The following is a 27,671-nucleotide window of genomic DNA, read 5'->3' on the forward strand; positions in this document are numbered from 1 at the left end:
TGTTTTATAGGAAGCTTATGTTTATTAACACCTTTCACGTCGTGCTAGTTCATCCTATGCTTATATATTCTTCGATCGAAAGATTACAACTTTCTATTTTGCATAAACTGTCAAGAACGTCATGTAGTGATATTCAACTAATTTATTGAAAATAAAATTATATGATTATAAAATTACATAATTATAGTGATAACATACAAAATATAGCATCTGTCTTACAAAATGCTCAAACAACCATAAATGCCAATATATAACCAAATTACTTTTTACATCTTATTACATTTTTAATATATATTAGAAAACTCCCTTATATTTATTCATCATAGCATTATGCGAATAATAATACATGTTATTTACAAAAATCACATTTTAATTATTTGATACGCGAATCGATCGTTCTTATGAAAATGTCAAAAGACATGCGGCTAGTATAAAAACTACATTTTCTAAATGAAGGCGAATAGGCGTACTCGATTAAAAAAAATCTCGTGTCGATCTAGAATCGTTAAAGAATTTGTGCCAACTTTGTTCGTGGAATGGAACATCTGATTTTCTATACCGCATAGATTTTACCGTTATGGGGACTGCGGACGGTGAAAGTGACTCTCCCACGCCATGACACATCCTAGGTCTATAACTCTTCTATACTTTCGTGCCCGTATTCTTCATATCTCTTAGACTTTAGACGGCAGTAATCTCTCTTTCTCTTCCACTCTCTATTTCGCTCTTCTATCGTGGTTTTCATCGGAGGGTCGCTAATAGTTTCTACACGGCATTCTGTATAATTCGAATTCCTAGTTGCAATGGTCGTATATACACATATAAAAGTCTCGATTCAGGAAGAGAATGTTAAAAAGCGATTTATACAGACGAGAAATTTTACGATTTTCCGGTGAGTCACACTTTTAAGTAGATACGTTACATGAAAAATATCTTTTATCTCCGCACAAGTACCATTAATTTTAATAAGTTAATCACTAATAATTCTGTTGTTCTATGTGTGTGATACATTTAGAAAAAAAATCATTAACTTTGTCATTAATCAAAAACTTAAAAGACTTATAAGAAATAAAAAAATTTTTATTATATTGCATTATCGTATTATATAGCAACGCATTTTACAGAAAAATATTTAAATATGAGAGTTAACATATATTTTTTGTATAATGTTGTCTCATTAAAATATCGATTATTTTTCTGTATTTTATTGTTTTATTTGAAAGTTATATTTTTAGCATATATTTTATTTGTTTATTAATTTATTTTTGTTTCTCACTTTTTTTATATTGTATCTAAAAATATTCGAGTTACCATGGAAAGCGAATATAGTCTAGTTCAGTAAATATAATCTTATCAATTCTCGTACAGCACCGTTATGTGAAAAGATAAATTAGTACTTATCTAAGCAGAGTATATGGATATACGACAATGTCTTGTCTTTTAGCATACCTTAAAATGGCTTATCGGCGGAAAAGAGTTACACATCGTGTGCTGTTTTTGAATGAAGTTAAAACGCCAACGATAACTCAGACGATAATTCAACCTGCTAGTATGCGATTATCAACATTGACATTACATACATATTAACTATTAAAATAATTTTACCGACATTTATATAACATCTATATTTTGTATAATCAGTAACTTGTGTATGCTGATTGGAAAGAAATTTAAATATAATAAAATAGACAACGAAAGAAAAAAATGGTACATAGATATGTCAGCATAAGTAGAAGATTGTTTGAATTTTTTATCATTATTATTTTTAACATTCACTTGTAAAGCGATAATATTAAAAAAATTCGAGATAATTTATTTGAGCGAAATTCTCGCAAACTTTAGAAAATATTTTCTTTCAACATGCTTAGTCATCTGCCATTCTATCGATATATCAATATATCAACATATCGACGACTTAATTCGCTACTTAAAGGGTCAGATTCATTTCGTGTCGTTGTCACAAAGTAGAACCAGCTGTTCGGTCTGTCAGAATCCAATCTTGTTCATCTAGCTTTCTTTCTCTCGATAGATAAATGAGCGAGCAAGTGTCTGCGCTTCCGCGAGCGTGCATCATAAAATAGATGCAACAAAGTGAATGACCGATTAAAATATATATATATATATATATATATATATATATAAACATAGAGAGAAAATGATGATTCACTGGACCTATTCTCTGTATCATTCTGGTATCCCATTATCAGAATTGACTCCAATTATCCCATTCGATTAAAATACTATCCTTGCAAGAAAGTTGCCGGAGACAAAGACGAATGCGGCAATGACGTTTCGTTTCCGCTGACTTCCTTTGCGGAAGAAGGAATTCTAGTCAAACATGACCATGTTAAACGCACACGCGTTTCGCGGGAATCGTCCGTCGATTTCTCTTTCACGTTTACGCGACAATGGAGCGTCATCTGCGAAACAACGGAGTACAGATATTGTCTCTTAATTTGTACCAGAAAGAAAAAGAGAGAGAGAGAGACACCCGGTATATGTCGGCGTGTCGGATGCTAGGGCAAGGAGTGAGAACGGCCAGTGAGAGTCGGCGACTCGGTACGTTGAACCTACGTAGTGAAAGTTTCTATTATAACACTGGCCTTACCTTACTTTTCCTACGGCAAGCTCTACCGTGTTGTGTCATAAGCGCGACGAGCGAGTGAGCGCCGTGGTAAAAGATCGAAATCCGTTCCGCTCGTTCCTTTACGACGTCGTCGGCGCGTGATTTAACGGAACATCGCTAGAGAGTGTTTCCTCCTTTTTTTTCGGTAACGAAAACGGAAGTCGCGCCGTTCGCAACTTCGCGATAGAGCTTTTTTTACGATGTAAATTTTTTTCGCGATAGTTAGGTAACGTAACGGAAATTTGCACATTTCTGCATAATGCATTAGGATCGATGGTAATCGATTGTTTACAATATTTCGTTGCCCTTTGCTGTAGAATAACAAAAAAAAACCGAAAAAAACTTATTTTTTACAGTAAAATTCTTAATGAGTAATGCAATGAAAAATTAAATAGTATCATATTTATATTTTTTAAGCTCTACATATTAGTTTGAAAAAGATACAATTATATTTATTTAATAAAATTAGTATTATTATTATAATTAAATATTGCAATATTCCAATAGTTTTCTCAATTTAACTGAATTCACTCATAACTTAATTTTGATAATAATATCAATTTCTAAATTTTTAATTTAATGCCTTTCATAAACTTAAACAAATATTTTTTACATCAAATCAATATTATTAGTTTCAAATAAATTATTTATGTGACAGTATATTGAAATAAATACTGGTTTGAATTTAATATTTATAACTTTAAGCATTATTATCTTGGGCAACTTTTTCTCAGCATTTAACGGATAACAAATTGAGAATCCTAGAGATCAATGTCGATCGAATCGGTTAGAATGCGATACGGTTCGCCGATTCAACATTACGGAAGTCGCGGAAGCAGCACGATTTTACTTGCCTCTCTTTTACTCGCTTAATCACTTTCCGACTTTCTTCGAATTTTGCGCTGCGCTAGTCTTTTTAAAGCATAAAGAATTTAAAGTTTAAAGAGCAGTGCGATGATAATCTAGCATGAAATTTTCACTCATCGATTTGACAACGTAAATTAAAATATCATCAGAGTCGCAAATTTTAAAGATGTACCTATATTCTAAAAGAAAAATTAAAATTATGAAAAATATTCAAATTAGGAAATTGATTAGGAAACTAAATTATTGCAAATTTCGCAATATTCAACATAATGATTATATATTAATTTAATAATTTTATTACTCAAGAAATATAACTATATCTTTTTTAAATGAATTAATATAGCAAAAATTTATAATATTTAGTATACAGTTTAACACCTTTTTATGCTAAATATTACCAAATTTATTGTAGAGAAAATATTTTTGCTGTTCTGTAGCGCAATTAGATCTCTGTTTTGTTATGAGAACCGTTTTATATTTCTACATTTTAGAGTATGTAAGATATTATACATCGTAGTATCATATTTACACACGTATGCAAAATTTTTTTCGACTCAGCGCATATATCTAATATACTCGAATATGAAACTAGTATATAATACAATTGCGTTAACTAAATTTTTTAACACGTTCCTGCGTTCATTTAACTTGATACTTATAAAGCATCAAGCAGGATGAATTTTTCATCATAAGTATGAAGCTTAAAAAAAAAACAAAACAAGTCGCTAGCTTGTATACGAGGACTTCTAGATGCATTCCTATCGAGTTGTGATTTATTTCCGTCGACGACGATGGCTACTCGCGTACTCGCGGCATGCGAACAAAGCGCAATTTTGTCGGATCGACGCGATGCACGGATTGCAACACGCTGCGGGGCGCATCTGTCAATGACGGCAGTTACGACAAAGCAGGAAACGGCAACGACGTCGACAAACAGCCTCGTTGGCGTTCGTGAAAAATCGCGGTTTTCTGCCACGCGCGAAAGTGCACGCGAAGTCCGCGATGCCACGCGCGTTACGACACAATGCAGAATCGAGTCCCCCAGGGTCGGATTTTGCTCGCGAGACTTATTGGTTTCGGTAAAACGAAGAAAGATTGCCGATAATCGAGAGTGATCTCTAATAGGATTCCTCTTTTATACACATATACCGAATATAAAAAATTGCCGAATCTTCCTATCTCTTGAATATTAAATAAATAGATAACAGAATCATATTTTTTATATATAATATAAAATATTTACATATTTAAATATTAATTAAGTTTTTAAATATAATATTGTATGAAAAAATATAAATATAAATATATATATTATATTTTTTAATAATATAGATTTAAAACTTGGCTTAGAATTCTGACAAAGATATATTGAAATTTCTTTCTTGAATATTAAAATATAGATTAAAAAATCATATTTTTTATATAATATAAAATATTTATATATTTAAATATTAATTAAGTTTTTACATATAATATGATATAAAAAATATAAATATATTTTTTAATAATTTGGATCTAAAACTTGACTTAGAATTCTGACATAGATATATTGAAATTTTTTATTACGAAAAAAAATTTTTTTTTTAGATTTGGAATGCACAAGATAATTCATTAATAAATTTTAAATTAAATTTATAATAAGAAATCATGGTCGTTTGCCTCCTTGAACTTTTGGCGAAAGGCGTATATAGCCTTGCACGGTTCAGAAAAAAATTATCTTTACGATCGGAACAATTAAATATTCTCTCATGTTTCTCATTTTTTATCTCTTCCTTTCTCTCTCTCTCTCTCTCTCTCTCTCTCTCTTTCGAAAAAAGCCATGTATGAATTTCTTTCCTTCTCAGCCAAATCCGCGTAGTCGCGCTCTGTCGCAATCTGGAGTAAACGTCCGCGCGACGTTTCCCACCAACCTCAGCGAAATTGCTTGCGCAACATATTGGCGATAGCGATCATGTGTAATAATCTATTGGAGAAATCGCGGCGAAGATGGGTACGCTTTGAGGCAGAACAGATTGATTTCTCTTGTTTCCTCCGGATTCGGAATATGTCGCGCGGATCGAATAAAATCGTATATCGGCCCTCACGGCCGAACGGATGCAGGGATTAATATTTATTGGATATCGTTTCTCGCGCGCGATATATATATATATATATATATATATATATATATATATATATCTAGGGGAGAGAATCAGTCGCACACACATCACTTTTGCGTTCCGGCATCTCTCCGTTGGGGAATAACCGCGAGATATTTTCGCGGCGCGCGCGAGGACACTCTCGATTTAGCGCGAAACGCGAGAGAGACGAGAGACAAATGAGATTTCCGTGCCGATGTGGATTCGCGCGATTAATACACGTACCCCGATATATTTTGTCGATGCCGATGTATATTTTGTCGGTTGCCCCTTGTCGCCAAAGATAGCGTTGGAACGCTTTTTTTTTCGCATCGACACCGCAAGCCAACACAAATGGCGCGGACCGACGCAATTGTGATTTGCAATTAGCGAAGCGTGCAATTGTGAAATCGTGTCGCGATGTTATTGACCCGACGAACTGACACCTCGTTGCACCTCGAAAATCAATTCCCAGCCCGATAGAACTCGTCTCGTTACCTCTGGGCTTTCTACTTCGTACTTAAAACAGTTTCGCGCAAATAACAGATAACTAAGATTGCTAATGAGAAATCATCGTCGCAATCATCTATATATATATATATATATATATATATATATATATATATATATACAGTTGAAAAATTTCTGTTAAATTTAACAAATATCACGCATGTCCCAAACGGTCCACAGAAATTTTTCTGTTAATTTAACATAATATGAATATGTTAAATGGAGACACAAATATTGTGTTAATATTTTAACACAAAATAAATGCAAAACTTCAAATAATTTAAAATAAATTTTGTGTAAAAGTAACATACTACTTTTAATGTAAAAATTAACAAAAATATGTTTAATTTTAGATGTTATCATCTCCACTTATATTGTAAAATAAAAAATTAACATTTTTTCTGTAAATTTTAGCAGAAAAATCTTGTCACTAATAAAGCAGAACATATTTATTGTGCAAAATTAAAAATAGATACACATTTTTTTTAGTTCTTTCAATAAGTTAACATTTAAGTTCAATTAACAGAACAGTAATATATTAAATTAACACACGAATGTCTTAAATATTTAACACAAAAATTTTAACGGGGACCGTTTTTAACAAGAAAACACAAATTTTTTACTGTGTAAGGAGACTCATCTTTTGAACGGAGAGCCAAGAATTTGTGCAATTCAAGCACAAGCCAGAGAAGCGATTGTTCTTTCTTGTAAAAAAATTTTACGTAATATAAAAAAATTTATACATATAATATAATATTTGATATAAATTCATCATATTATTCTATATATCGTATATATGAATAGAGAAACACCGTAACCTATTGCATTTTATGAAATGCGCTTTAACGAATTTTAAAAAGTCGGAAACAATATTCATTTTACATTATTGATTAAAAGAAATACGTGTAATAGTAATTATTGCACAGAATGTTCAATAAATCGTGATTACAATTGGTCAGATAATTTCATGAAAAAATGCAATGAATTTTTTAAATTGATTTTGTAGTAATGTTTTTGAGACAAACGATTTTGAGTGAAAATAATATAAATCTATTTTATTCTACGTATCTGCGTATGTATTTGTCATAAAGTATGTGTTATTAAATCAAGTACTGTTATCGTTTGTTTAACTTTAATTGATTTCTTCAAAGTATAAATAAACTAATCAAAGTATAAATAGATAATAAAATATATATAGACACTAATCAGTGATTCATATTGTTAGAAATTTGTGGCATTAAATGATAATTGTTTCAAAAAGCTGTACTCGAATCGACACAAATTAAACTCGCTGTCTTTTTAGATGCGCATGTGTTATTTCCACATTAAAAATTATTTTTCGCGAAGAAATCAAGCAACTAATGAAAAAATTTATTTTATATTTTTTTTGCCTTTTTTGACGATATTCACTACGATTATCTCACCAGTTGTACTATTCATTAAGTTATACTATTCAATGTATAAATATTAAACTATAATTATTTGATATTTAGTGTGTATATATATGTGTATATATATAGCGAAATATCTATCCGAATAAAAAAGATAATATGGTGAATATAATACGATATATATCGCATTTTAACAAATGTCAAATATTCAAAGTTGCGATAAATTTTGTTATAGAAATCGATCAAATTTGTTCGGTAGTTCAAATTTCATTATAGAAAGTTTTGTTTCACTGATGTGTTTTATGACGTAATCTGATATATATATATATATATATATATATATATATATATATATATATATATATATGCAGTTAATGACTATACTGGTAATGTTACACGCTCGAATGTTCCTGTGAAGTATATTAAATAGTCGGTATGGTTATGTATAAACTTCTCGTATATATGTAAACAATATATCTTTCTGTAAAACAAATTTTCTTTGAAAAAATTCACTTGTGTTTAACTGCAGTTTAACGCACCGATGTAACATATCGAATATTCGGAGTAAATTTCAGAGTTTTCGTATGAAAAACAATTTAATTTTCCTCGAGCAAGAATGTTTGACAAAACCGTGAATCGCTCTTGCGAGCCAGAATCACGATAATTGGTAAGAACAATAACTAATCCTACCTTGGAGAACACTCATCTTCGTGCACATGGAGGAGTGCCGACCTTGAAGGACGCTCATCTTCGCGCACATGATATTGTCGCGGTGATTCAGAGCAAAGTCGAGCGAACTGTAGGAATTCCCTAGGCACAAGACGATGCCTCGTGCCAACTCTCCAACCACGGTCACGCACCAATCTACGATCCACGCGGCATTCTCGACTTCCTTGTTCAAGGATTTACACAGCGGGAACTCGCCAACAAAACAATCAATCGTACCATTCTACGCATGTTCGTCGAATTTTTTCTTTCCCTTCAACACACTCCGACGTGACGGAATTAACGAAACCTAGACGACGCTCACTAACAATCGATTTATATCGAACCAATCGAGACGACGATGGTCAACTCGGTGTGGTCGAACCGTTTAAAGATTCCGATCACGAAGAACCACGTGACAGAGGGATCTCGCAGGCCCGGAAGTGGACAGCGCGAAGGAGCGCGATGTGAACGCGTCGCGTGGCCCAAACTTTTTGGGGCAGCTGGTCGATTCTCCAAAGTCTTGGATCCGCCGCCGTGGTTCGGTAGTGGTGGCACCGGTGACCTCGATACCAACCGAGGCCCTCCAATCCCAACGCCCAATGCCAAAAAATCGACACGCGTGCGTGAGTGCGTGTGTACACCGGGAACTTTCACTCTCTCGAGCGCTCTCTTCGCGATAAACGAGAAACGTATGACCGGTACTATCCTTCGGGAGAGGCGATCTCGGAAAAGTTTTTCGAAATTTTGTTTCGCCGGTGACAATGAGGAGAGTCAAAATTTTTGATCGTAAAATAGTCGACGGTTAGATTAATTTTTGGTAAGATTATGCTGACGTTAATGGGATTTAAGCGGGGAAAAATACTTGGATTTGTGTATAGAGACTTTCTCTTATTGTGGGATGCTCCATGAATCATGTCGAGTGTGTTTAAAAGGATATGTTTAAGAGGACGCGATATAAATCGGTCAATTAAACATTGAGGAAGATTTAGAGTCCAAGTGACAAGATTATTTAAAGAATTATGTTTCTTATTATCTTAAATATATTATTGAAAAGAAATATTAAAATTATTTGTTTATGATGACTTCATATTGCGATAACATTTTTTAATAGTTTAATATATTAGAATAATATCATATAATAATGTATAATATGAATAACAAAATAGAAGTAGATTCTGCAGGGCAGACAAAATATTTTGTTTTTTATTTTTAATCAAATGATGTCAACGAAAATTGCACGAAAACAGTAAATGATGTTTTCTATACGATGGCGATTATTGTTTTTTACATCAAATGATGAATGAAAAGAACATAGTCCGACGACAAATTTATACGTTATTGAAAACATCTGAAAAGAACGAAGGTCAAGGATGCTAGAACGAGATAAAATTTTCGCAAAGATGAAGTTGTGCCGAGAAACCGGTAATTTTACAATCATGACTCTATGTGAAATCATCGATCGATATAGACTTATATCCTTACACCCTTTTCATGTCATCGTGATCTTTCAGTATGCATAGAAAGCATGCCTTATAAAATCGAAATTGAGAATTTGCGTATGTTTGAAAAAATTTGAGTCGATCATCGACAGTTTATTTTTTTAATTTATTTCAATTATTCGAATATTATCTAAATATCTATATTTCATATATTGTACTCACAGACTATAAGAGGTTGCGATAATTTTTACTATAATGGTATAGTAAAAAATTCCTATTGTTACAGTTATTATAATGTCACACGTACATAGTAAAATTCATCGAACATATTTAATATTTTATTGTGCTAGATATTATTATTTTTATTGTGGTAAATATTAATCAGAGAAATTCTTATAAAATTCTTCCAATACCATATTGTCCACGATTACCATGATTTTCAGTGTAAATTCTAAGAGAAAATTTTCTCTGTGTAGTATAATAATAATGATCCCTTACTATGCATATAGTTGACTCGAAAAATAAGTATATGTAAATTATTTTTTCTCGCCATATGATTACACGGGCCAAAAAAATCCTGGGTATATATAAAGAATAAAATTCCAAATATGGGGATAACGAGTTCGCGACTTTCGAATCAATTTTTTCGTATTGCGATTTCACTCTCGATGGCACGACTCTTACGCGATAATCAACCATGCAGTGAGTGTCCTCATCCTCGCGGAAGATGGGTCCATCGCGACTCCGAGAGACGGAGTGAAAGAGAAGACACGTGTAGCCGGATCGTCGCGTCGGGTGTTTCACTTTTATCCGATAATAAGAAAGTAACGAAAGTCTCCGATGAAAGTTTCGGGCTTGCCCTCGGCAAAGGCTGGAGACGGGAGCCGGCGGTGGCGACCTAAATGAATGGACAGACGGATACTTCTTTGAAAGTAAAAGTAAAAGAGCAGGACCTTGCGCTATCTCGTCATCGCCAACACCGAGAAATCGCTCCTTACATATTGTTAATTGTCAGATTTTTCTTATCCGACTTTATCAACATGATGTTCCTAATACACGGAGAGAATTTTCTCTTAGAATTTACCCTGAAAATCATGACAATCATGGACAATATGGTATTGGAAGAATTTTAAGAAATAAGAATTTCTCTGATTAATATTTATCGCAATAAAAAATATTAATATGTACATAGTAAATTTTACTATGTATTTTAAAATATTTTTTACTCTGTATTTTAAGTAAGATTCATTGAACATATTTTGATTAACTGATTAATATTTTCCACAATAAAATATAAAATATGTTCAATGAATCTTACTATATACATAGTAAATTTTAGTATGTACATATAGTAAATTTATTGATCTAAAATTTTACAGGCATCTTCTATCTGATAATTACTAGTTTCATTCATATTATAAAAAAATTGAAACGAGTCATTTATTTTTAAAAGAATAAAATATTTTAAAATACATAGTAAAATTTACTATGTACATATTAATATTTATATATATATATCGTGAAAATTAAAAGAAAAGGAAATATGCATTTTACCTTTTAGCTATTGTTATATTTCTCTCAAATCTAATTCTCTGATTTTGTTCATATTATTTATGAAGTTATTTGTAAATATATGGTTTTTAATAATTGACGTATAATTTAATTTATAATAATTTTGCGTCAAAGATTCATAATTTCAGAGAGAGTATAATAAATATTATCTTTTTTCCTCTCTTCGGCTACTCTTCCTCGCGCTGCATCGGCCGTGCGCAGATACCGGTTTTTGGCGAAACGATACCATCATACAGGAAGATCGAACTCGGTGAAAACCGTGTCCTTCGAGGAACAGGGTTACATTACGTCACACGCACGCGGGTCTTTATTGCTGTGCAATTCGTGTGAATATGCCGGCTTCGGTATCATGTGATGGCCCAACCAAATTCTCTAAGGGGATCTTTATACATGCGAACCGATCAGGTAGCAATTATGTATTTTTTTATTTGGGGAAAAGAAAAATTGTAAGAAATTATAATTAAGAGAGAAGTTAAAATATTTTATTCTTTTAAAAATAAGTGACTCGTTTCAATTTTTTTTTTAATATGAATGAAACTAGTGATTATCAGATGTAGAAGATGCCCGTAAAATTTTATATCGATAAATTTTAACATCGAGTATTTTTTCATTATTACTGATAAAAGTGCATTAAGATTTTTATTTTAATTTTGTTGACAATTTAAAATACACTTTAGTTTACAAAACAGAGGCGCAAAATCATGCCTATAAGCATCATTTTAATGAGTACTGCAGATGTCTTATACGCTATCTGTTACATAAATATGAAAAACTAATAATTATTCAAGGAGATAATTATTTTTCAAGGACTTTCGCCGAAACCTGTTTCCAGCATGATATTATGAAACTTTAACGCGCAAAATGTGCAGAATCTGTTAAATATTTTTGTCCATCTATTGTTACAATATTTCAAAAAGATTCTTCAAAAAATTATCCTCCTGATATATACAAGATTGATCAATCTATTTCATTTTGCTCCAAGTGGCCTCGGGCTTCAGTCAATATCAGTTAGATTTTATTCCTCGGGTCATTTTTAGTCTAATTCATTAGAATATTTCCTGAACATATATATGTAAATGATACACGGAGATAATTTTCTCTTAGAATTTACCCTGAAAATCATGATAATCATGGACAATATGGTATTGGAAAAATTTTATAAGAATTTCTCTGATTAATATTTATCACAATAAAAAATATTAATATGTACATAGTAAATTTTACTATGTACATACTAAAATTCATCGAATATATTTTATATTTTATTGTGATTGATGAAATATTACTATTTTTACTATTTCTTTATTTGTCCTTAGACTGTCTTGTCACAAGTATATAACATCTATTTTTTTCACTGTGTTAAGTAAAAATTTTATTCTCTATTCTAGCTATTCGTCATATCTTTTCCTTCAAATATAGAGTTAATGTGTTTAATATATTATTTTATAATATGTTAAAGAAAAAGAAACACACATTGCAACATTTGATTAACTTTTTTTTATTGTCACAAATAAACATACGAGTCATTATTACGTGTCATAAAACTGAAATCATCAGAGTTATGACAATAGCGATCCGAGCATTGAAATTTATGAGGGAATGAATGGGGAAAACGGCGCAAAATTTCGAGATTTCGCGAAACAGTTGTCATTATTGTTGATATCGACATAACGACGAGGAATCGATTCTCCATCGACAGGCGGAAACTCGCTGACAGGATTTTCCGAGAATTTTCCTAAGCGTCCTAGAAGGATGGAGCTGTATTCGAGGCAGTGTGGGTAGTCGCTGCAGTCGTTCGTACCAGCACAAGCTGTGAGCGGTCGGCCATGGCATACTTAGTAATGTCAATCACACCGGCAGGCATGCACCGTATATCAACCGTATATGTATATGTTTGTTATACGTGTGCATGCGCGTATACAGACTTTATCCGCGAATTCTTTGTATTTGTGGAGGAAGATAAGCGATATATAGCTCGTTTCTCTCTTTAATATATTTCAATAGTTGCGAAAAATAAATATGTTATATTTCCTGTATCTGCCGCATTTTTTTCAGATTAAATATATAACAATGAGTCTCGAATCGAAATTTCACACGGAGAGAATTCTCTCAGAATTTACCCTGAAAGTCACGGTAATCGTAGGATAATATATGTATATATGTAATATTTAGCGCAATGAGATATAAAATGTGTTTGATTAATTGTACTATGTAATAGCAAAATTTACTATGTACGTATAAATATTTTTTTATTGTGGTATTTAATCTTTTATAAAATTCTCCCAATATTATTGTCTCACACGGAGAGAATTTTCTCTTAGAATTTACTCTGAAAATCATGGTAATCGTGGGATAATATGGTGTTGGAAGAATTTTATAAGATCTTCTCTGATTAATATTTACCACAATAAAAAATATTAATAATGTACATAGTAAAATTAGTCGAACATATTTTATATCTTATTGTGGTAGATATTAATATTTTTACTATGATTTTCAGAGTAAATTCTGAGAGAAAATTCTCTTTGTACATTTAAATATAACCAAGAAAATTTTAGGGAAAAATGAATGAATTTTTCTATATATCCGCAGCTTTAAAGTTTGATGCCCCAAAAATCTCGTTCAATAATTTATTAAGGGACATTTCGATATTAAAGCCATATTGATCAATTTCAAGTAAAGAGAAAAATCTATGCGAGATATCCTGAATCGCGCTTAGGAAAGGAAAATGAAGCTTTCTAGCCTTTGATTCTCGTAATTTCCTCGACCATCGATATCTCGAGGGGCAATTGCGTCAGTGTAGCTCTGAACTTGAGTCTTCTTGTACGACAGCGTTCGCGGTTCGCGCGCGAGAAATTGAAAGGCGTTTCACCGTGTCAGATTCTTATAGTCGATGAATGCCCGCGGCTACGAAATCATTGAAAAATCGCCGATTATTATCTCCTCCGCGCTTTCCGAGAATGTTCTCGATCGCGATCCACGATAAAAACTTAAATTGTATCGTATATAATGCGTGAATATACGTACAAATTCTTTATATCTAAGAAATATGATTGATGCGGTAGAGCTAAAAAAAATTTTTGCATTTAGAGTACCTACAAATTACTAACATAAAAATTCTAGATATTAAAATTCTCACAATCTATATTTATTTTATTATCGTTCAATAGACACAAATGTTGCAAATATAGCAATTAAATTTAATAATCGCATTAATATTTGGTATAATAATTCTGCGAGCGCGTAAAATTCTCACAGATATACATAATAATTGGTGTACGCGAATACAGAATCCGCGACTTTGCAGAAGAGCGCGTCTGATATTTATCGGACCTCATTGACATTCGGTGGCACGATTGCCAGAAGAACAGTGTCAACAAAGCGGTCAGCCTCGAAAAACAACCGTCGATGGACTGGCGTGTGCGGATAGGATGCTGCAATCTTCGTTTTCGCGGACAAAGCTCAAGCCAATAAACATTTCCGCGTTGTTTCACCAATGGCGCGCTATTTTTACTCGTCTTGTTCGGTGAAGCAAACCGCGGTCACATAATATATCGATCTCGTGGAGAAAAATTCGTTTGCTTAGTCTCTAGACACGTTCTCCAGAATGTTGCCTAAACAGTATTGCCAATATTGTATTTTTGAACGAAATACACGCCCATAAAATTTACTGCTTAATATACTATTTTATTCTAAAATATATGTATATATTGTGTTCTATTAAATATTATTTCTTTTTATTAAATAATTGGAATTGGAAAATAACATTTATTTGAAAAAAAAAACCGGTGATGTAAGTCTTCTTGCGTGCACCAACGATATTAATTGCATTGAATCTTGTGCACATCTTGGCTCATGCCAAGATTTACACGCACAATCCATGACTCACGTATGTATATATAATTTAAAATGAACCCACGTTTATTCTATAAACAACGCACATGCAGTTTGCCATTTTGTAAATTGTTATATTAGGTTTATGTTGCATTTGCAGGAAATCTTTTAAATTTTTCTCATCTAGAAAAATGTTTTTTTAAATTTATATTAAATTTATTCTTGATATTTTAGGAATTATAAGTTTTGAAAATTATTTATTTATCTTCTTTAGACCGTGAGTTTCATAAACTAATTTGATTGAATATGCAAGAAAAAGAGAGAGATTGTTCCTGGTATCACTGGGATGATGATTTCTCGCGAGAGCACTTTGAAACTCTAGTAAGGCCACAGTATGTCCATGAGAATCGACCTTAAAGAATTGTCGCCATTGCAAATTACATTGAACATTTGCTATATATTATCCGCGTTGTTAAATCATTTTGCAGTAAAAAAGTCTTATAATTCGGTCAATCATAATGCTCGATTAAACGATATTTTTTCAGGATATTGCTAATAATAATAATAGTTTTATATAACATATATGCAAAAGAAATTGTACGTTGTTGGAATCTATTTAACATATCATTGTTAGTACTGTAATATGTACTGCTCGATCCTTATATGGGATGTAAAATAATATTGAGAAAACGTGATTGAACATATTGAGTTTAAACTCTTCGTTTTGTTTTTAGATAATATATTGATCGGTATGAATATTTTTAGAATTTTAAATTAAAATTTAAAATAAAAATTTATTTTAATTGAAAATTTAACAATTTTTATAAATAAATTTTAATTTTACGAATAAAATAATAAAATTATATATTCTTTGCTTTATATTTTATATAGAATTTTAAATATCAAATTGTACCTAAGGTGATGTTTGGCTAAATTTATAATTAATATAGCCGAAGGAAATTTGATTTTAAACCGATATCTAAAAACTTGGAGAGTGTTTAAGATAATATAACTTAAACATTTAACGAGAGAGAGAGAGAGAGAGACCGAGGATTGAGACCAAATTGAACATTTTCAATTTTACCTCATCAATTTATCAAGTTTCTTTTTTTTTTTTTTTTTTTTTTTTTTTAGAATCTTGCTCGAGAAAGAGACCAATGATCGTAAGGAAAGTTAACGTTGACCGTATTGGGTAATGATTTCGATTTTAAATGCCATCTGTGTAAATGATAAATTCTCACAATCGGATAACAGGTCGGGCAGTTGCACTTGAAATACTCTTGTGAGCCCCATTTCTGCAGCTGGTCATAGTGCGTTCGTCGATAATGCGATTATCGTGTGATGCATTTCTCGTGAGTCATTAAATCTTTTCGATACGCCAACGCACTCACGAACCAGCAGTGTCATGCACCTTGCAAGAGTGCGTTTCTCTCTCGTTTTTTTTTTTTTTTTTTTTTTTTTGCGAATATGTATTCACATTCAGATACCGGTACTCGTCGTTGCACGTGTCAGGGTCAAATGATGTCATTGGGACACAAGAATTCTCATAAGATGGCATTTGTCGTAATTCACGATCTTGCCGATCGTTTACGATTCTGCTGATTCAAGAAGAGGAATGTCACGTCGTTAAGAAATTGATCGAAAGATAATCGAATCATCTTTCTACCTTCATGCTTAATTAAATATGGAAGACTTAAATAAAATACGAGATAGAGTATTCTTCGAAAAGTGAATTTACCTAATTTGCATTTTTCTTAATAAATTGCATATATCTTCTTGCTAAGGAAGCTCGTAAAATCTTGGTTACAATTGTTTCCAGTGCTTTATTTTTAGATTATTTTTAAGAATAAAAACATTTAGAAATATATTTACAATATAATTAGAAATATTAAAAAATATATTAATATATTTAAAAATACATTTATAATATTTAGAAATACATTTCTAAATATAAATTGAAAAAATAATTTGTTGTATTTTACAATATATATATGAAACTGTTTCTTACGTATCACCTTTCTGGTTAGAATTATTTGTGCAATTTTCTTGATATCGTAACTTATTCTTCACGCATCAAAGTATACACGATGCATGAATAGCAAAATACTGTCAGTTCTATCGTGATATTTTTGTAACAAGACGGCACGATAGTCACATTTATCCATATCTCGTTTCAAAACGGAAGCTTTCGTAATTAAATGAGATGTCCATCAATGCCACTTCTAATAAACAAGGCTATTTGTAGTTTGTATCAATTTTTGTTAATTATTCTAATTAATTCAATTTGCTTCCAACACTATTAAATATCTTTTACATTTGTCATTAAATTTCTAATTAAATATGAGATCATAAAAAACATGTTTTATTGCATTCGGTCGATTTGTGATTTTATAAATTGGAAATGTAATTACGACAAAATTTCCAAAAAGATTAATATCGAAATCTCTATTAATCTCTATTAATTTCTATCAATTATCATCCATCTAAACAAATTCTAATCCATTGCAAAATAAAATACGAAATAAGCATTAATTAAATTTCGAAGTTCCGAATGAGATATTTACTTGTGTCGAAGAAAATCGACTTAATATTGGAACTATAATTCGATTAAAAATATAGTGTCTATACTGAAAAAAATGTGTTAAATTAACAAATATTTAGTTCAATACGTTCAAATAAATAATTTATTTGAAACAAATAAATATTATTAGTTTGAAATAAATGATTTATTTGAACGTATTGAACTAAATACTTATCAGAATTAATTAATTTTTTTTTTAATTCAGATTGAGAAAAACAAACGTGCCAGAGCGTTAAGATGCTATAGACTAACTGTTCCGAGAAATCGTAAAAACTTGTGCGCAAGTCGTTATATGCGTTCGCGTATGCACTTTACTGCATGTCGCGATTACTGGCGAGTGTATATTTAGTTTTAGATTGGCATAGGTCGAGGCACGGAGGAGAAGAGTCCGCTGGGCCGCGTTATCTGTTTTCTACGCACGTGGCCTCCATAGGTCGGGATCTAGCCGGTTATAATCGGCGACGCGATTATTGCTAAGGCTAACAATAAAGCAAAAATCGGATGGTGACGACGTCGGCGTCGCGTTTCCGAGATCTCTCTGCGCGCGCTTCGAAAACGCGCCTCGTCAGCATCCACATTGTTGCACATACGCATGGGTGACAAGTTTTTCTGGAGTTTATACCTATACAGCACAAAATATTATGAATGTTTTCTAAAAAAATATTTCTAAATATTTCTATAAAATATTGCATACAATATTTTAAAATGGTTTTAGGAATATTTAAAAAATTTTTTGTGATAACATTTTTTAGAATATTTAAAAACAATTTTTTTAATATTTTTAAAAATGTTGTTCTTAGTTCAGATAATATTTTCTTAAATATTTGATACATATTTTTGAAATATTAATTTAAATCTATATTCAAAAATATTGAAAAAGCGAACATAAAAACATTTTAAAAATATTTTCGAGAATTATTTTAGCTTTTAATAAATATTTTTAAAAGATTTTAAAATTATTTTGTGTTGTATGGGTAAGCGCGACAGGCCGTTTATTTTATTCGCAACAATGCTTAGAATTTGTTTAGATGGATGATACTTGATAGATAAACTAATAGAGATTTCGATATTAATCTTTTTGGAAACGTTTTCGTAATTGCATTTCCAATTTAAAATCACAAATCAACCGAATGCAATAAAAAGTGCTTTTTATGATCTCATATTTAATTAGAAATTTAATGACAAATGTAAAAGATATTTAATAGTTCAATAGTGTTGGAAGCAAATTAAATTAATTAGAATAATTAACAAAAATTTATACAGAATACGGAGTACATACTTTTTGACCGCTTTACTTTAATCTCGTTCTTTTCCACTGCTGTGGACGCGGTTTATGTTGTGGTTTTCGTTACATCATTATTTACGTCGATTTGTAAAACGTGAATGTTATGAATGAAAGCTAATTGTCTTTGCTTACGAAATATTTTATTTTTACGATAATGGAATTTTTATTAGAATTTATTATATTAATTAGTATTTAATATCCACATGATAATGTAATAGTAGGATAATATTGCATATGTATATTAATGTACAATTTAATTATTATATCCAGTGATATTTATATATAATTTTTTTTTTATTTTCTGATAAATTACAAGTAATTTAAAATGCATTATAAAGATGGTACTCAAATTATGAACAGTATGTTTTACAGCATATTATTACTTTCGAAAATTTCCTGTTAGATTATAAGGTACATTAGCTAGCAGGGTTGAAATTCTGGTTCGTTAAGTCGGTCAAAGGTCAGACAATTCGTGAGTAAAATTTTAGTTTCTCCAGAATCTTTATGACACGTTTAAAAGGAGTAAAGAAATAAAATTATATGCAGCTTATTTTAATGTCTTCTTATGATATGAAACAGAAATATTTGAAATTAGAATAATAAATCGATAACAAAACGTATCAAATTTAATAAAATTGTATAATTCCGAGTTACATCGTTTATGATATATCTTTCCAGTATGTAGTAAATTAATAATTAATTAATAAGGCATTATTGTAATATTTTTATCATTTGAAAATTAAACGTGTGATACAAAGTTTATTCGGCAAATAATATTGAGAAAATTAAAAGACTAATAAAAACGCAAAAAAATTATTACTATTTTTTATAACAAATTATGTAAAGAAAAATATCCATATTCATATTCTTTTTTTATTTAAAATCACTATTTTGAAACGTCAAAAAAGTCATCTCATCGGCCTCTAAAAAACGCACTCTCAAAACTTTGCTACATAATGCAATTGAAAAAAATGATAATCAATTATCTCACAATTCAGGGAATTAGCTTAAATAAGTTCGTCACTTAAAATTCGATCTAGCTCCATCGCGTTAAGTTCCATTTGTTTGAAGTTGCATTATTTCCATGTTTATTTCGCATTGTTCGTCGAAGGCGTGGAGAACATTGAATCGCAGAAATCTATCCCGGGGCCGCCGCGTCTCACCGATCGCCAATTAAACGGGCGCGATAGATTTTCTAAGCGATACGAGCCACTCTCGTGGCGGCGCCGATGACGATCCACGTCGAGGTCCTCGACGGGAATTGGCCGCGGTTAATAATTGCCCTCGTGTGCGGTATCGCATGTTACGTGAGTAGTAGTCTACGCGGAGAGGCAGCCTGTAGTAGTGCGTGCTCCTGCATACATACATACATGGAACGCTATGCACTCGCGTATGCACCCGACCTATCTCAACCTTCGTCATCGCGAGAGGGCGAATGCCCAGCGTGAACAAGAGGAGGTTAGACGAGGTAACGTCACTAACGCTCTGCGTTCATCCGCCAGAATAACTGCCTGCTTTTGCGCGAGTCTCACGTCATCGTATATTTTTTGTATATAATTGATTTTTAATACGTTTTTTTTTATTGCATGCAGTAGGTTGAGAGTGCAGGAGCTGATGATGATTCTTGGGGCCTAAAAATGTAAGGACTTTTTTGGGAATTTTATGGAGCAACATAATTTGAAGGATAATTTTCAGAAAATTAATATATTTTCTTCGTATAATTTATTCAAAAAATGATAACTTTGTTTGCCTTTTAATTTTTTCAATATTATTTGCTCAATAAATTTTGTGTCAGGTTAAATTTTTAAATAATAAAAAATATTAGAATAATAGAGAACATAAATATGTTAGGATTATTTATTTTTTATTTCTTATGATAATATTGAAAATGACGATTCTATACGGAGAGAATTTTTTCTTAGAATTTACCCTGTGAAAATCATGGTAATCGTGAGACAATATGGAAGAATTTTATGTTTCTTTGATTAAATATTTATAATAAAAAATATTAGTATGTACGTAGCAAAATTAATCGAACATATATTTTACATCTTATTGTGATATAGGTATTAATATTTTTATTGTGGTAAATATTTAATTAGAGACACTTTTATAAAATTCTTTTCATTATATTGTCTTACGATTATCATGATTTGAGGAGGGTAAATTCTAAGAGAAAATTCTTTCTGTATGTGAAAGATTATTTAATCTTCAATAATGAATTACCATATTGTCGTTTAATATGCTCAAAACGCGCGCGAAATTAATTATTAATTAATATTTGTGCATGAAATATGCAATATATTTTCATTAATATAGAAACATACATTATATAATATATTCATAAGTTTTAATTTGGGAATAATACACGTTTCGATACGCTAATCGTACGTGTCGCAGCAGTCTGCGAGATTGGGTTATTTGTGTACTTTAATTAGATATATAGACCTTAACTCAACAATCAGTTGTAAGCGCCTGAGGTTGGTGCCAAACATAATTTAGTTTGATCCAATCTGTCATCGACACTATCATAAACAGAAGCTCAACAATCTGCAAATGACAATCTTGATGAATAAGTTCAATGAACGTGTTATACGTCATGTTAGTCATTTAAAAAAAAAAATATTTTTTTAATCAATTTATCGCATTTTACAAGCACAAAAAAATTTGTAGCCGATAATTGTACTTAAAATTATGCAAATTAAAAAATTAAAATTAATTCTAGTTTTCTTTTTTTACTCCGAAAAATTGATCATCAAAAACACACGTTACCCCCAACTCGTCATTATGATACTTTTGTTGAATTCAACGATTTTTATCTGTTTTTTTTTATTTTATATTTTTGTATCTTATAATTTGCTGCAATTTTACGCTATATACATGTCTCGCATTAAGGCTCGTAAGTATAGTCTTAACAAATATTATACGTTTGTATCAGAGAGAGAGAGAGAGAGGGAAAGAGAGACGCGTCGTCGTGATGTATGCGATTCATGTGTGATATGCACTCGCGTATCATGGTCACCGAGAAATTACAAACCTCGCGAGTGAAGTCGGTCTGGATTAGAACCCGCTATGGGCTACTGCGCGCTCATCCGCCAGAATAACTTCGAGTTTGCATAATACATAGCTCTCGTGTTTCGGCGCACCATTCTTATCGCGTCACTCGCAATCCGTGCAATTTAATGCGACGGTATTAAAACCGGTAGTTTCAGCATTCTGATTAACACCGTAAACATATTATATTATGTTGCAATCGTATACTTATAAGTAATTACATAGAGTTTCTCAATCTATGTGTTATCTAAAATCGGATTTAAAAACGTAGTTAAAAACACGAGTTATTTCAAATTCCTTGACACCTATTTATAGTCGTGGCAAGAAAACATCAGGCTAGTGGATAAAAAGTTTAAAAAAAAAACATTTATATATATGTTACACAAAGACTAATTTTTCTCATCGATTTATTTAATTATTTGCAAATAGAGATGAAAACATTTATTTGGTATTTTTGTGTATTCTTGTTATTCTTATTTTTGTTCAAAATTGTCGCAACGCATTCGTTATATAAGATAATATTATTCATGACTAGCAACGTAATTAAATGTATCAGTTATTGTATTTAAAATTAATGATAATTTATGTTAAAAAAAAGAGCGTATATTAAAAAAAAGCGTACGCATTTTGCAAAAAATATTTGATATTATCGAATTATTTTTTTGAATATAATGTCAAAAAATATCAACAAGAAATATAATATATCAATATGAATTATACTAATTTATATCTTGAAATCTGCTTCAATTTCAATATTATATCTCTTGCTCTTAATATTACCTTTTTTGCGTTTAGCAAAACAGAAGTGCAAAAACAATATTAAAGAATGCATTTTAATAAACGTATCAAGATGTATAAATCAATGTTTTTATAAAAATATTTATATACGCTGACTTCAAAGACACTGTCAATTACTTCTAGCTTTTCAATACGTGGGCAGTATTCATAATTTTTATCATATATCTTTTTTATATTATAATATATGTATGTGATTTCTTTTATTTTTCTGAGACAGTTTCTAGGACTGTCTTGAGCAATGTCACTGTTTTATATTTTTAAATAGAAAAATGTCATTAAATCCATACGAAAGGTAAAGGTTAAATAATAATTGCAATATATAAAAAACGGATATTGCACATTGCTACGCAAAATGTACAATCGGACATAGATATATTGCATGGCCGTCTACATTATAGAGGTTCTCTTAATAGCCAAGGTTAATAGAATTCATTTAAAAAATGATCTCTCTTTCTCTCCCTCTCCCTCTCTCTCTATCTCTCGATCTATTTATTGCGTGTCTTCAACGCTTGCATCAGCATCTTTGTGCACATACCTACGAGCGCCGTTTCTCTCTTCCTGATCAGGCCGAGGCGAGGTATATTTAGGTATGGGCCTCGTCCTTCGTATCAGTTTGTCAAACTAATTCACACAAAATTCGATCTGCCGGAAGAAATTACGAACAGTGGCGACCTAGACCTTTCGACGTTGAATGCGTAATTTGCCACCCGCAATTTGCATCGCATTAATGTGTACTTTTTCTTCTTGGTTTTTTTCGCGCGCGCGCGCGCGCGCTCTCTCTCGTCTCATCAATGACACGCGACTTGTTTACGCGGTAGGTATATAGATATCGATGTGTATTTCGCGGCGTGTGACGAACAGCGAACAAGGTTCCTAATTATGGTATGATTCCGCGAGAAATTATGCCGATAATAATTCGTTAATAAATTGAATGTCGCACTTCCTTGGAAGATGCGGAACTCGTCGAAAGGCTGAGTTATCATAATTTATTTATTTCTAGGACATCTTGCGCGCGTATATGTATATCACTTGATATATTTTCTACTTTAATATAATATATTTTACAATTCATAGATTTGTATAAATTTATTTGTCAATTTTCTTCGGAAAATAATAACAATAATAAAGCACTTTATTTTATTAATTTTATAACGTGATATATTGAAGTGAAATATTACTTTGTACAACATACTTTTCCATTGTGAATCATGAAACAAAATATAATAAACATTAGTCATTTATGTAATGATGATTGCAATGTTATTAATGCATTAAATGCAAGTTCCGATTAACTTTACAAAATTTATCCCGATACACGGAGGACAAAGCTATTTTACAAAACATTTATTCCTTCGTTTCAATTAACTCTCTAATGATAATTTATATAATTTAGTAAATACTGTGTATGTATTTTGTACATGTTGGTTGTATGTTAGATGTACACACAGAGAATTTTCTCTTAGAATTCACCCTGAAAATCATGGTAATCGTGAGACAATATGGCATTGGAAGAATTTTATAAGAATTTTATAGAAGAGAAGAAAAAAATTAATATCTATCGCAATAAGATATAAAATACGTTTGATTAATTTTACGATGTACATATTAATACTTTTTATTGTGGTAAATACTTTTAATCAGAGAATCTCATAAAATTCTTCCAATATCATATTGTCCCACGATTAGCAGGATTTTCAGGATAAATTCTAAGAGAAAATTCTCTCCGCGTATAAAAGCGTTCCCTAGAATGTGTATGTGTGTATACAGCATTTTTTAAAATATTAAAAATTCGATCTACTAGCAATGAGATATTCAGCATTTTCAATTCAGAAAATATCCTTATCAGACATCTCAATTATTTCATGTAGACTGCGCTTGTCTGAAACATCTTACGACTTACATCTTTTTCCGCAAAAGGCATCCGAGGTATGAAAAGCGTAGCCTGCTTGCTTGCGATCCTCTGAAAATTCTGCACCGACGAGGAAGGCTCGTCGGGACGTAACCACGTGGTTGTCAGCGATTATCGGCTGATTATCACCGATGGTTCGTCACCACGCACCAACACACAGGTTTTCACCTTTTCCTGGATCACACTAGGCGTTTTCTTAATCGGAGACACGTCTCCGCCGCCTGGCCCGTTTTCTTAGGCACTTGCACTTGTTGTTCCTCATTTGTCCGACACTTCCGGTACCATGCGTCACCCTTTGCCGTCTCGTCGTTTTTTTTCCTGATTTTTTTTTCGCTGGAAACACTTCCGGTGACCGCGGAATTCTTATACCGAGACACCCCAAGAATGTTTGGTTTGCGATATTATATAATATTTAAAGCGAACACATGAATATATAGAATTGTCGAAGCTTAGACAGTAATTATGTTGGACGTGTATAGGCTCTGTGTGTTTTTTTTTAATGCGTGAGATCTATAAATAATCTATAAATAATTTTCTTTTCTTTGCAGACGGATCTCGTCTAGACGGAAAGACGGTGGAACGAACAGTGCTCCAGCTATCGGTGAGTCTGTTGTTATCTTTTGTCTATTTTGTCCCAATAGCCATGAACAATAGCTTGTTTATTATGCTTCTTCTCCCTTTCCCGGGTTTTCCAGTTCCTTCGCATCACTCTTCACGATTCGAAAATAATCACGTGACCGCGATTTTTTGACTACCGTGTACCGATTTTATTCACCAATGATTTTCCACGATATCGCTTTTATTCTCAATCGTATTAATTGTTTTTCGACAAAATTGAAGATTGAAGAAGTAATTACCGATTATACGTAAATTAATGAACATTACACGATCACTTGCCCGTCGATTTTTTGGTCCGATTTTTGCATTATTTAAAGAACTCTTCCGCTTTCAAGTGCACATTTGACGCGACAAAATATATGAAACTAATTCCTCCGATCACTTCGTAGGGACAATGAAATTTCCAATTGTCAGATCAATTATTGTATATGACGGTTCCTCTCTTTTTTTTATTTTTCTCACGAGACCTCTCGCGATTGATTGTGAGTTCACTGCACTTTATTTGTCTTCCTCCATGTGCGTGTGTATACGTGGATTAAAATGGCAGTCAGTCGGGCAACGGTTAGATAACATCCTGTACTTTTCCTCTCATTTCGCGACTCGTTTAATAAGAAATCGCGCGGTTATTAAACCACCGGGAATCTTCTCGCGAAATCACTTGAACAACTTGGAATAATTTTAATCGCCAATTTTCACTCCACGAAATAGTCTTCTCTCTCTCTCTCTCCCACAAGCCGCGATTTCATTAAATCCGGTTCTTCTGGCTTCCAAAAATGGCAGTGTCTCGTTAAACTAAAGCGGCAGTGTTTTGTGTCGTTTGCTCGACGGTTTTCCTTCCAGTCTCTCTTCTTTTCGTTGATCCCGCGCGTCGTTTCGGGAAACGCGCATGCCCGACCCGGAAAGGATCCGCGTGTGACTTTGGCCGTGGTTCGTGGTTCGAGCTTGGAGGAAGAAATCGACGACGGCGGGCAAAAGAGAGGTTCCCCGATCGACTTTCGTGCTTCAGATCCCCCGTCTTCGCTTTTATTTTACAATTGGCAGTGTTTCCGTTTCGAGATCAGAGTGGCGGTGGGTCGGGTTTCCATCATCATCATCATCATCATCATCATCATCGTCATCATCATCGTCATCGGGGTTGAACGATGCACCGAGGAAATTAGTTGGACAACCTAGTAGTCCGAATGTACATGGTGTAACTCTCTTCTAGAGAGGTTTTGCTTAGGTAAACGCAAAGCGAAAGGGAGAGAAAGAAGGAGAGAGATATTCTGGCTCGATGGCACTTCCGGTTCGAGCGTTTTCCCGACCTGGACGTTCGATCGATCGATCGATCGGAGTTGTAAATGATATCCGATGACTTCCTTCGCTCCGGGTAATCGACCTTCGCTGGACCAGCGTCGCGCGGGATGGATACAAATTTAATGATCGGCCTCGTTAGAATGCCACACGGTGTCGCGTGTTCGCGGGGGCAACGTCCGCGGCCAATAATTCTAGAATTGTCCGAGCGCGCTTCGATTTCTCTCGCGCGACCAACCGACCACCATCTCCACCTCCACCTTCTCGGCGATGCTCCGACCTTCCGAATTGACGCGCGAACACGCTCCGTGACCTCTGCGGGAAAAGTAGAGCGAGGGTTTCGGCCGGGTCGAGAGTGTGCGAACGTCACAGGCGCCGAAACCGAGTGGCAGGTTGTTGTCGTAGGTCACACACACACATGCACAACACACACGTACGAATCTGGACCGGCCCGCTTCCGGTTCCTCTCGGTGTGCACCAATAATAACACGTGGGAGAGAGTGGGGTCAAGCGCGCGCAATTTTTTTTTTGATGGGTGGGGGCGAGGATCGAAATTTTGGGCGATCGATACCGATTATCCGGGTGCTCCAAAGCTTCGACGCGTCTCTCCTTCGTCCTCTTCCTCGTCGTCGTCGCGTCGTCGGGGATGCGTCGTTCGTACACGTGTGCGTGTGTACCCGCGCGGGCATGTAACGTGTGTCAGCGCCGTCGTGCCGAGTGGAGAGGTGCAAAATGTCGCCGAGAGTTGTTGTGTCAAGCTTTTCGAGTTGGCTTCGACAAAGTAGGGCGACGACTGGGACAGCGGCCACGGGCACCGGCGCTGCTTCGCTCTCGCTGCTCACCGACGACGACGAGGAGGCGAGAGAACCCGCGGCGCGCCGTGCAGCGGAGGAGTCGCCGTGGAAGTGGAAGAGAGAGAGAACCCTCAGCGCGAGAACGTAAAACGGCAGCGACCGCGCTCTACGTTCTCCAGTAGGGGAACTTCTGACGCCGCGCTGCGTTGCGCCGCTGCTGCAACAAGCCGCCGCGCAACGAAAGCCCAAGCGTCGCGATTCTCTCGATTCGTTAT

The 27,671-nt window shown here is 33.2% G+C and overlaps 2 protein-coding genes across 6 annotated transcripts in view; one reads left to right on the plus strand and one right to left on the minus strand.

The window, feature by feature from the left end:
- Hr4 (nuclear hormone receptor 4) overlaps positions 1-27,671 on the minus strand; it is a 213,556-nt gene that overhangs the window by 33,201 nt on the left and 152,684 nt on the right. Inside the window, exon 1 of one of the 3 annotated variants that reach the window (XM_029309102.2) lies at positions 8,202-8,690. The exons of 1 other annotated variant lie outside the window; for it this stretch is intronic. In XM_029309102.2, coding sequence (XP_029164935.2) covers positions 8,202-8,271 — 70 coding nt within the window. In that variant the 5' untranslated portion in view covers positions 8,272-8,690. Of the gene's footprint in view, positions 1-8,201; positions 8,691-24,682; positions 27,409-27,671 lie in introns of those variants that run through there. One more of the 3 variants, XM_085486330.1, reaches the window with a different exon arrangement.
- LOC114936085 (uncharacterized) overlaps positions 1-27,671 on the plus strand; it is a 277,220-nt gene that overhangs the window by 22,291 nt on the left and 227,258 nt on the right. For 2 of the 3 annotated variants that reach the window (XM_029309106.2, XM_029309107.2), the window contains exon 4: positions 25,240-25,292. In XM_029309106.2, the coding sequence (XP_029164939.1) occupies positions 25,240-25,292 (53 nt within the window). Of the gene's footprint in view, positions 1-20,271; positions 20,399-25,239; positions 25,293-27,671 lie in introns of those variants that run through there. The other variant, XM_029309105.2, reaches the window with a different exon arrangement.

Source organism: Nylanderia fulva, unplaced genomic scaffold, assembly GCF_048542155.1.
Source record: "Nylanderia fulva isolate GAGA-0341 unplaced genomic scaffold, ASM4854215v1 Scaffold42, whole genome shotgun sequence".
NCBI classification, from domain to species: Eukaryota; Metazoa; Arthropoda; class Insecta; order Hymenoptera; family Formicidae; genus Nylanderia; species Nylanderia fulva.